The 12,017-nt window shown below is 63.6% G+C and overlaps 1 protein-coding gene across 1 annotated transcript in view; it reads right to left on the reverse strand.

Moving 5' to 3' along the window:
- Window positions 1-359: 359 nt before the first annotated feature.
- Window positions 360-12,017, reverse strand: part of NEURL4 (neuralized E3 ubiquitin protein ligase 4) — a gene marked incomplete at both ends in the record, with an annotated part of 67,237 nt that continues 55,579 nt past the window's right edge. Inside the window, 5 exon segments of the mRNA XM_080364490.1 lie at window positions 360-554; window positions 2,840-3,021; window positions 3,870-3,982; window positions 8,415-8,529; window positions 10,688-10,778. Coding sequence (XP_080220616.1) covers window positions 360-554; window positions 2,840-3,021; window positions 3,870-3,982; window positions 8,415-8,529; window positions 10,688-10,778 — 696 coding nt within the window.

The following is a 12,017-nucleotide window of genomic DNA, read 5'->3' on the forward strand; positions in this document are numbered from 1 at the left end:
CATTCTTGGGGGGGTTTCCTCATCCCAAGGGGGGGGATTCCCCACTCTTGTTGGTGGGTGGGGGGGATTCCCCATCCCAAGGGGGGTTTCCCCATCCCAGGGGGGGATTCCCCATCCCAGGGGGGGGTTTCCCATTCTTGGGGGGGTTTCCCCATCCCAGGGGGGTTTCCCCATTCCTATTGGTGTTGGGGGGGGGGATTCCCCATCCTTGGGGGGGGTTTCCCCATTCTGGATGGGATTCCCCATCCCAGGGGGGGATTCCCTATCCTGGGGGGGGGGGGGTTTTCCCCATCCCAGGGGTGGGTTCCCCCACTCTTCTTGCTATAGATGGGGGGGGGTCCCCCATCCCCCCCCCTCACCTCCACGCGGACCAGCAGCCCGCTCAGCACGGTGGCCCCGGGTTCCTTGGTGACCCACTCGAGCTCCGTGGGGTCCAATCCGGGGGGGGGGGTCGCAGGGAGAGGGGGGGCCGGCGCGGAACGAGCCGGACGCACCAGCACCCTCGAACGCCACGCGGGCCCGGCGGGGACCCCCCCGAACCCGGCACGCGGAACCTGCGGGGGGCGGGGGACACCTCAGGACACGCCCCCTTCCAAAGGACACGCCCACCGGTGGACACGCCCCACCCAGAAAGCCCCGCCCCCCCCAATACATAAGGGGGGGTACATGGGAACCCCCCAAGTCTGGCACATGGAACCTGCGGGGGGCGGGGACACCTCAGGACACGCCCCCTTCCAAAGGACACGCCCACCTGAGGCCACGCCCACCCATAAACCCCACCCACCCCCATTAACTAGATGGGGGATGTCGTCCCTTTAAGAGTCTACACAAGGCAAAGCTCATCTGCATAGACACGCCCACAAGCTCAGGACACGCCCCTTGAATGGACACGCCCACCCGAGGCCACGCCCACCCAGAAACCCCGTCCCCCCCCTCCAATACATCAGGGGGGTACAATGGTCCCTTTAAGAGTCTACACAAGGCAAAGCTCATCTGCATAGACACGCCTACAAGCTCAGGACACGCCCCTTGAATGGACACGTCCACCAGAGGCCACGCCCACCCATAAACCCCGCCCCCCCCCAATACATAATGAGGATATATGGGAACCCCCCCGAACGCGGCACATGGAACCTGCGGGGGGCGGGGACACCTTAGGACACGCCCCCCTTCCAATGGACACGCCTACTGGTGGACACGCCCACCCATAAACCCCGCCCCCCCCCTCCAATACATCAGGGGGGTACATGGTCCCTTTAAGAGTCCATTAAGTAGATTGGGGATGTGGTCCCTTTAAGAGTCTACACAGGGCACAGCTCATCTGCATAGACACGCCCATTGAATGGACACGCCCCACCGGTGGCCACGCCCACCCCCAAAACCCCACCCACCCCCATTAACTAGATGGGGGATGTCGTCCCTTTAAGAGTCTAGACAAGGCAAAGCTCATCTGCATAGACACGCCCACAAGGTCAGGACACGCCCCTTGAATGGACACGCCCACTCGAGGCCACGCCCACCCAGAAACCCCGTCCCCCCTCCAATACATCAGGGGGGTACATGGTCCCTTTAAGAGTCCACACAAGGCAAAGCTCATCTGCATAGACACGCCCACAAGCTCAGGACACGCCCCTTCAATGGACACGCCCACCAGAGGCCACGCCCACCTATAAATCCCGCCCCCCCCCCCCCATACATAATGGGGATATATGGGAACCCCCCCGAACGCGGCACATGGAACCTGCGGGGGGTGGGGACACCTCAGGACACGCCCCTTTCCAAAGGACACGCCCACCGGTGGACACGCCCACCCAGAAACCCCGCCCCCCCCTCCAATATATCAGGGGGGTACATGGTCCCTTTAAGAGGCCACACAAGGCAAAGCTCATCTGCATAGACACGCCCACAAGGTCAGGACACGCCCCTTGAATGGACACGCCCACCATAGGCCACGCCCACCCACAAAACCCCACCCCTCCCCCATTAAGTAGATTGGGGACGTGGTCCCTTTAAGAGTTCAGCCCAGGCAATGATCATTAGCATAGACACGCCCACACTGAGTCTAGGCTGGGGACACGCCCACCAGAGGCCACGCCCACCCAGAAACCCCGCCCCCCCCCCCATACATCAGGGGAGTACATGGTCCCTTTAAGAGTCTACACAAGGCAAAGCTCATCTGCATAGACACGCCCACAAGCTCAGGACACGCCCCTTGAATGGACACGCCCACCAGAGGCCACGCCCACCTATAAATCCCGCCCCCCCCCCCATACATAATGGGGATATATGGGAACCCCCCCGAACGCGGCACATGGAACCTGCGGGGGGTGGGGACACCTCAGGACACGCCCCCTTCCAAAGGACACGCCCATCGGTGGACAAGCCCACCCATAAACCCCGCCCCCCCTCCAATACATCAGGGGGGTACATGGTCCCTTTAAGAGTCCATTAAGTAGATTGGGGATGGGGTCCCTTTAAGAGGCCACCCAAGGCACAGCTCATCTGCATAGACACGCCCATTGAATGGACACGCCCACTGGTGGCCACGCCCACCCCCAAAACCCCACCCACCCCCATTAACTAGATGGGGGATGTGGTCCCTTTAAGAGTCTACACAAGGCAAAGCTCATCTGCATAGACACGCCCACAAGCTCAGGACACGCCCCTTGAATGGACACGCCCACCCCAGGCCACGCCCACCCCTAAAACCCCGCCCCACCCCCATTAACTAGAGGGGGGATGTGGTCCCTTTAAGAGCCTACACAAGGCAAAGCTCATCTGCATAGGCCCCGCCCAACCCCCCCCGAGGCCCCGCCCACCCGAGGCCCCGCCCACTCACGTGACAGCGCTGGCGAATGGCTCCATGGCCGCGTAGGGCAGGGCCGGGGACAGAACGAGGCGGGCGGGGCCGAGGGGCGGGGCCACGGCCCCGGGGGCGGAGCTTCCGCGTAAAGCCCCGCCCACCCCCCACCCCCCCCCCACCTCCGCCTTGGCCGGGGGGGGTCAGCAGCGACCAGGGGCCTGGGGGGGGGGGGGAAGGGGGGGGTTAGAGGGGGACGCCTGGGTCCCGCCCGGATGCCTGGGTCCCTCCCCGAACTCCTGGGTCCCTCCCCGAACTCCTGGGTCCCTTGGGGCACTCCTGGGTCCCTCCGAACTCCTGGGTCCCCCCCGAACTCCTGGGTCCCCCCCGAACTCCCGTGTCCCTGGGGGCACTACTGGGTCCCTGGGGCACTCCTGGGTCCCTCCCAAACTCCTGGGTCCCCTATAGGGGGTAATGGGGGGGTTCTCCCTCCCGAACTCCTGGGTCCCCCAAACTCCTGTGTCCCCCCCCGAACTCCCATGTCCCCGGGGGCACTCCTGGGTCCCTTGGGGCACTCCTGGGTCCCTCCTGAACTCCTGGGTCCCCCAAATTCCTGGGTCCCCTTGGATGCCTGGATCCCTTGGGGCACTCCTGGGTCCCCCCCGAACTCCTGGGTCCCCCCCGAACTCCTGGGTCCCTCCCAAACTCCTGGGTCCCTCCCGAACTCCTGGGTCCCCTTGGATGCCTGGATCCCTTGGGGCACTCCTGGGTCCCTCCCGAACTCCTGGGTCCCTCCTGAACTCCTGGGTCCCCCCAAACTCCTGGGTCCCCCCCGAACTCCTGGGTCCCCCCCGAACTCCTGGGTCCCTCCCGAACTCCTGGGTCCCTCAAATTCCTGGGTCCCCCGGACGCCTGGGTCCCTCCTTGACTCCTGGGTCCCCCCTCAACTCCTGTGTCCCCCGAACTCCTGGGTCCCCCCGAACTGGGTCCCCCAAACTCCTGTGTCCCCCCCGAACTCCCGTGTCCCTGGGGGCACTCCTGGGTCCCTGGGGCACTCCTGGGTCCTCACCCGGCACCAGCTCGCCGCGGTCCAGGCTGCTGCGCACGGAGCCGGCGCTGGTCCCGTGATAGGCCAGCGGCCACTTGGGCCACGAGCCGCCCGGGTCGGCCCGCGGGCGGGGGCTGGGGGGCAATTAACGGGGACACAATTAACATGGGACCCCAATTAACATGGGACCCCCACATTCACCCCATAGAGCCCCCATAGAGCTGCATATCCCCCCATAGAGCCCCAATAGAGCCCCCATAGACCCCCCATAGAGCTGCATATACCACATAGACCCCCATAGAGCCCCATAGACCCCCATGGACCCCTATGGGCTCCCCATAGAACCCCATAATGCCCATAGACCCCCATAGACCCCCCATAGACCCCCCAGAACCCCCTATAGAGCGCCAATAGAGCCCCCATAGACCCCCCATAACCCCCCATAGAGCTGCATACCCCCCATAGACCCCCATAACCCCCCATAGACCCCATAGACCCCCCATAACCTCCTATATACCCCAATAGAACCCCCATAGACCCCCATAGACCCCCCATAGAGCCCCAATAGAGCCCCCATAGACCCCCATAGAGCTGCATATACCACATAGACCCCCATAGAGCCCCATAGACCCCCATGGACCCCAATAGAGCCCCATAGAGTCCCCATAGAGCCTCATAGACCCCCTATAGACCCCCCATAGAGCCCCCATAGAGCTGCATATCCCCCCATAGACCCCCATAGAGCCCACAGAGTCCTAATAGAGTCCAATAGACCCCCATAGACCCCCATAACCCCCCATAGAGCCCCATAGAGCCCCATAACCCCCCATAGAGCCCAACAGACCCCCATAGAGCTGCATATCCCCCCACAGACCCCCCATAACCCCCCATAGACCCCCCATAACCCCCCATAGAGCCCCAATAGAGCCCCCATAGACCCCCCATAACCCCCCATAGAGCTGCATATCCCCCCATAGACACCCCATAACCCCCCATAGACCCCATAGACCCCCCATAAACCCCAATAGAACCCCCATAGACCCCCATAACCCCCCATAGAGCTGCATATCCCCCCACAGACCCCCCATAACCCCCCATAGAGCCCCAATAGAGCCCCCACAGACCCCCCATAACCTCCCATATACCCCAATAGAACCCCCATAGACCCCCATAACCCCCCATAGAGCTGCATATCCCCCCATAGACCCCCCATAACCCCCCATAGACCCCACAGACCCCCCATAACCTCCCATATACCCCCATAGACCCCATAGACCCCCCATAATCTCCCATATAACCCAATAGAACCCCCATAGAGCTGCATATCCCCCCACAGACCCCCCATAACCCCCCATAGAGCCCCAATAGAGCCCCCATAGACCCCCCCATAGCCTCCCATATACCCCAATAGAACCCCCATAGACCCCCCATAGAGCCCCATAGAACCCCCATAACACTCCATAGAGCCCCAATAGAGCCCCATAGACCCCCATAGAGCCCCATAGACCCCCATAGAGCCCCAATAGAGCCCCCATAGACCCCCCATAACCCCCCATAGAGCCCCAATAGAACCCCCATAGATCCCCCAGAACCCCCTATAGAACCCCAATAGAGTCCCCCATAGACCCCCATAGACCCCCATAGAGCTTCATATACCCCATAGACCCCCATAGAGCCCCCATAACCCCCCACAGACCCCCCCATAACCCCCCATAGAGCCCCATAGAGCCCATAGAGTCCCAATAGAGCCCCATAATCCTCCATAGACCCCCATAGAGCTGCATATACCACATAGACCCCCATAGAGCCCCATAGACCCCCCATAGAGCTGCATATCCCCCCATAGACCCCCATAGACCCCATAGACCCCCATAGACCCCCATAGACCCCATGGAGTCCCAATAGAGCCCCATAGAGCCCATAGAGTCCCAATAGAGCCCCATAGAGCCCCATAACATCCCATAGACCCCCATAGACCCCATAGACCCCCCATAGACCCCCATAGAGCTGCATATCCCCCCATAGCCCCCCACAGACCCCCATGACCCCCATAGAGGCCCAATAGAGCCCCATAGACCCCCCATAGACCCCCCATAACCACCCATAGACCCTCCATAGACCCCCCCATAGAGCCCCATAGACCCCCATAGACCCCCCATAGACCCTCATAGACCCTCCATAACCCCCCATAGACCCCCATAGACCCCCATAGTCCCCCCCCATAGACCCCCATAGTCCCCCCATAGACCCCCCATAGACCCCCCATAGACTCCCCATAGACCCCCCATAACCTCCCATAGACCCCCATAACCCCCCATAGACCCCCCATAACCCCCCCACAGTCCCCCCATAGACCCCCCACAGCCCCCCCATAGACCCCAATAGACCCCCCATAGACCCCCATAGACCCCTCATAGAGCCCCATAACCCCCCATAGACCCCCCATAGACCCCCCATAGACCCCCTATAGACCCCCATAGACCCCCCCATAGACTCCCCATAGCCCCCCATAGACCCCCCATAGACCTCCCATAGACCCCCAAATCCCCCCATAGACCCCCCATAGAGCCCCATAACCCCCCATAGACCCCCCATAGACCCCCCATAGAGCCCCATAACCCCCCATAACCCCCCATAGACCCCCCCATAGACCCTCCATAGACCCCCCCATAGACCCCCATAACCCCCCATAACCCCCCATAGACCCCCCATAGACCCCCCATAGACCCCCCATAGACCCCCCCCTCTCACCGGAGGCCGAAGCGGCACCAGCCCAGGGGGGGGGGGAGGGGTCCCGGGGGGCGGGGTCTCCCCGGGGGGCGGGGTCTCTCGGCCCCTCCCCCCGCAGCTCCTGGCAGCGGGAGCAGAAGCAGCGGACGCGGCGGGGACCGGGTGAGAAGTACCCGTCTGGGGGAGGGGCGTCAGGGACCCAGGAGTGCCCCAAGGGACCCAGGAGTTCGGGAGGGACCCAGGAGTGCCCCAGGGACCCAGGAGTTCGGGGGGGGACCCAGGAGTTCGGGGGGGGGACCCAGGAGTACCGGAGGGACCCAGGAGTTCGGGAGGGACCCAGGAGTGCCCCAGGGACCCAGGAGTTCGGGAGGGACCCAGGAGTTCGGGGGACCCACCCCAACCCCAGGAGTACCCGTCTGGGGGAGGGGCGTCAGGGACCCAGGAGTGCCCCAAGGGACCCAGGAGTGCCCCGGGGACCCAGGAGTTCGGGAGGGGACCCAGGAGTTCGGGAGGGGGACCCAGGAGTTCGGGAGGGACCCAGGAGTGCCCCAGGGACCCAGGAGTTCAGGAGGGACCCAGGAGTTCGGGGGACCCACCCAACCCCAGGAGTACCCGTCTGGGGGGAGGGGCGTCAGGGACCCAGGAGTGCCCCAAGGGACCCAGGAGTGCCCCGGGGACCCAGGAGTTCGGGAGGGACCCAGGAGTTCGGGGGAGGGACCCAGGAGTTCGGGATGGGATTCCACCCCCCGCCCAAGGGGACCCAGGCGTCCGGGGGACCCAGGAGTGCCCCAGGGACCCAAGAGTGCCCCAGGGACCCAGGAGTTCGAGAGGGACCCAGGAATGCCCCAGGGACCCAGGAGTTCGGGGAGGGACCCAGGAGTACGGGAGGGACCCAGGAGTTCGGGGAGGGACCCAGGAGTTCAGGAGGGACCCAGGAGTTCGGGAAGGGACCCAGGAGTGCCCCAAGGACCCAGGAGTTCGGGAAGGGACCCAGGAGTGTCCCAGGGACCCAGGAGTTCGGGAAGGGGTCTCACCCCACCCAGGGGGACCCAGGTGTCCAAGGGACCCAGGAGTGCCCCAGGGACCCAGGACTTCAGGAAGGGACCCAGGAGTTCGGGAGGGGACCCAGGAGTTCGGGAGGGACCCAGGAGTTCGGGAAGGGACCCAGGAGTTCGGGATGGGGTCCCACCCCCCCCAGGGGGACCCAGGAGTTCGGGGGAGACCCAGGAGTTCAGGAGGGGACCCAGGAGTGCCCCAAGGACCCAGGAATTCAGAAAGGGACCCAGGAGTTCCGTAAGGGACCCAGGAGTGCCCCAAGGACCCAGGAGTTCGGGAAGGGATCCCACCCCCCCCAAGGGGACTCAGGCATCTGAGGGACCCAGGAGTTCGGGAGGGACCCAGGAGTTCGGGAAGGGATCCCACCCCCCGCAAGGGGACCCAGGAGTTCCGGGGGGGGATCCCACCCCCACCAGGGGACCCAGGTGTCCGGGGGACCCAGGAGTGCCCCAGGGACCCAGGAGTTCAGGGGGGACCCAGGACTTCAGGAAGGGACCCAGGAGTTCGAGAGGGACCCAGGAGTTCGGGAGGGACCCAGGAGTTCGGGAAAGGATCCCACCCCCTCCAGGGGACCCAGGCGTCCGGGGGACCCAGGAGTTCGGGAGGGACCCAGGAGTTCTGGAAAGGACCCAGGAATGCCCCAGGGACCCAAGAGTTCGGGGGGGGGACCCAGGAGTTCGGGAAGGGACCCAGGAGTTTGGGAGGGACCCAGGAGTTCAGGATGGGATCCCACCCCCTCCCAGGGGGACCCAGGCGTCCGAGGGACCCCGGCGTCCGGGCGCACCGGGCAGCAGCAGCAGGTCGGTGAAGCGCGCGCACAGCGCCTGGTAGGGGCAGGGCTGGGGGCGGGGCCCGGCCGGGGGGGGCGGGGCCCAGCACAGCGACTCCTTCATCCCTGCCGAGGGGGCGGGGCTTCAGCTGGACACGCCCCCTGGACACTCCGCCCCCCCCCTCAACACTCCCCCCCCCTCCCCTCAAGTCAATTGGACACGCCCCTTTGGGGGGGGGTCAATGGGACACGCCCCCTTGGGGATCAATTGGACACGCCCACTGGACACGCCCCCTTAGTCAGAGGAGTCAATTGGACACGCCCCCTTGGGGTGGGATTCAATTGGACACGCCCCCTTGGGTGGGGTGTCAATTGGACACGCCCACTGGACACGCCTCCTTGGGCAGGGATTCAATTGGACACGCCCCTTTGGGCGGGGATTCAATTGGACACGCCCCCTTGGGTGGGGAGTCAGTTGGACACGCCCCCTTGGGTGGGGATTCAATTGGACACGCCCCCTTGGGCTGGGATTCAATTGGACACGCCCCCTTGGGGGTCAATTGGACACGCCCCCTTGGGTGGGGATTCAATTGGACACGCCCCCTTGGGTGGGGGAGTCAATTGGACACGCCCACTGGACACGCCCCCTTGGGCAGGGATTCAATTGGACACGCCCCCTTGGGGGATCAATTGGACACGCCCCCTTGGGATCAATTGAACACGCCCCCTTGGGATCAATTGGACACGCCCCCTTGGGTGGAGGAGTCAATTGGACACGCCCACTGGACACACCCTATTGGTCGGGGGGGTTCAATTGGACACGCCTCTTTGGGTGGGGGAGTCAATTGGACACGCCCCCTTGGGCGGGGGGTCTATTGGACACGCCCCCTTGGAGGGTTAATTGGACACGCCACCCTTAGGTGGGGGGGGGTCAATTGGACACGCCCCCTTGGGGTCAATTGGACACGCCCCCTTGGGTCTAATGGACACGCCCCTTTGGGCAGGAATTCAATTGGACACGCCCCCTTGGGTGGGGGAGTCAGTTGGTCACGCCCCCCTTGGGCGGGGATTCAATTGGACACGCCCCTTTGGGTGGGGGGGTCAATTGGACACGCCCCCTTGGGGTCAATTGGACACACCCCCTTGGGTGGGGGAGTCAATTGGACACGCCCCCTTGGGGTCAATTGGACACGCCCCCTTGGGCGGGGATTCAATAGGACACACCCCTTTGGGTGGGGGGGTCAATTGGACACGCCCCCTTGGGGTGGGATTCAATTGGACACGCCCCCTTGGGTGGAGGAGTCAATTGGACACGCCCACTGGACACGCCCCCCTTGGGCTGGGAATCAATTGGACACGCCCCCTTGGGGGTCAATAGGACACACCCCCTTGGGGGGTCAACAGGACACGCCCCCTTGGGATCAATTGGACACGCCCCCTTGGGTGGGGGAGTCAATTGGACACGCCCACTAGACACACCCTATTGGTTGGGAAGTCAATTGGACACGCCCACTGGACACACCCCATTGGTTGGGGGGTTCAATTGGACACACCCCTTTGGGATCAATTGGACACGCCCCCTTGGGCTGGGATTCAATTGGACACGCCCCCTTGGGTGGGGAGTCAGTTGGACACGCCCCCGTTGGGGGGGGTCAGTTGGACACGCCCACTGGACCCGCCCCATTGGTTGGGGGCTTCAATTGGACACGCCCTTTGGGGGCGTGGCTTCATTGGCCATGGCCATTGGGGGGCACAGTGTCAATGGACACGCCCATTGGGGGCGGGGCCTCAACGGCCACGCCCCATTTGGGGTGGGATTTAAAGGGGGCGTGTCCAAGTGTATGGGGGTGGGCAACCTGAGAACCCCCCCCCAGCCCCATAGATCTGTGGGTCTGACCCCCCCACAGCCCCACACTTTGGGTCCCCCTCAGCCCCATAGATCTATGGGTCTGCCCCCCCCCACCAGCCCCACACTTTGGGGTCCCCCCCCAGCCCCATAGATCTGGGGGTCCCTGATTCCCCCCCAGCCCCATATGTACAACAACCACCCCTCCAGCCCCATAGATCTATGGGTCTGCCCCCCCACAACCCCCCACTTTAGGGTCCCCCCCCCCCACCCCATAGATCTGTGGGGCTGACCCCCCCCCCACCCCCCCGAGATCTCTAGGACTGACCCCCTCCCCCCAAACCACACTTTGGGGATCAGGACCCCCCCAGCCCCATAGATCTATGGGGCTGCCCCCCCCCCCCCTCCCAGCCCCACACTTGGGGGTCCCGCACGCACCGTCCACCACGTCGGCCTTCTCCACGTCCCCCCGGCTCCGGGGGTCCCCGCTGGGGCCCCCCCCGTCCGGACCCTCGGCCACAATGGTCACCTGGGTGGGGGGCAAGGGGTCAGCGCCCGGACGCCTGGGTCCCTTTTGGGGTCATTCCCCGGACGCCTGGGTCCCTTCTGGGGTCTCGTTTCCCGGACGCCTGGGTCCCTTTTGGGGTCTATGTCCCCGGACGCCTGGGTCCCTTTTGGGGTCTCGTTTCCCGGACGCCTGGGTCCCTTTTGGGGTCTATGTCCCCGGACGCCTGGGTCCCTTTTGGGGTCATTCCCCCCGGACGCTTGGGTCCCTTTTGGGGTCTCGTCCCCTGGATACCTGGGGCCCTTTTGGGGGTCCCAACATCCCCATTGACCCCAATGATCCCAATGTCCCCGTTGACCCCAATGACCCTCATTGACCCCTTTGACCCCATTGACCCCAATGTCCCCATTGCCCCCATTGCCCCCAATGTCCCCAATGTCCCCAATGACCCCAATGTCCCATTGACCCCATTGACCCCATTGCCCCCAGTGTCCCATTGACCCCAATGTCCCATTGACCCCAATGTCCCCAATCTCCCCATTGACCCCAATGTCCCATTGACCCCATTGATCCCAACGTCCCCATTACCTCCAATGTCCCCATTGCCCCCAATGACCCCATTGACCCCAATGACCCCATTGTCCCCATTGCCCCCAATGTCCCAATGCCCCCAATGTCCCATTGACCCCAATGTCCCCGTTGACCCCAATGCCCCCAATGCCCCCAGTGTCCCATTGACCCCACTGACCCCATTCACCCCATTGACCCCAATACCCCAATGTCCCCATTGACCCCAATGTCCCCATTGACCCCAATTACCCCAATGACCCCATTGCCCCCATTGACCCCAATACCCCAATGTCCCCAATGCTCCAAATGACCCCATTGCCCCCAATGCCCTCAACACCCCCAATGTCCCCATTGCCCCCAATGTCCCCATTGACCCCATTGTCCCCACTGACCCCAATGACCCCAATGTTCCCATTGACCCCATTGCCCCCAATGCCTCCAATGTCCCAAATGCCCCCAATGTCCCCATTGAACCCAATGCCCCCATTGACCCCCATGACCCCACTGACCCCATTGACTCCAATGTCCCCATTGACCCTAATGACCCCAATGACCCCATTGACCCCAATGTCCCCATTACCTCCAATGTCCCAATGCCACCATTGACCCCAATGTCTCCATTGACCTCAATGCCCACAACGACCCCATTGACCTCAACACCCCCATCACCCCCAATGTCCCCATTGACCCCAT

The sequence above is a fragment of the Nesoenas mayeri genome, assembly GCF_963082525.1.
Source record: "Nesoenas mayeri genome assembly, contig: SCAFFOLD_143, whole genome shotgun sequence".
In the NCBI taxonomy this organism is placed as follows: domain Eukaryota; kingdom Metazoa; phylum Chordata; class Aves; order Columbiformes; family Columbidae; genus Nesoenas; species Nesoenas mayeri.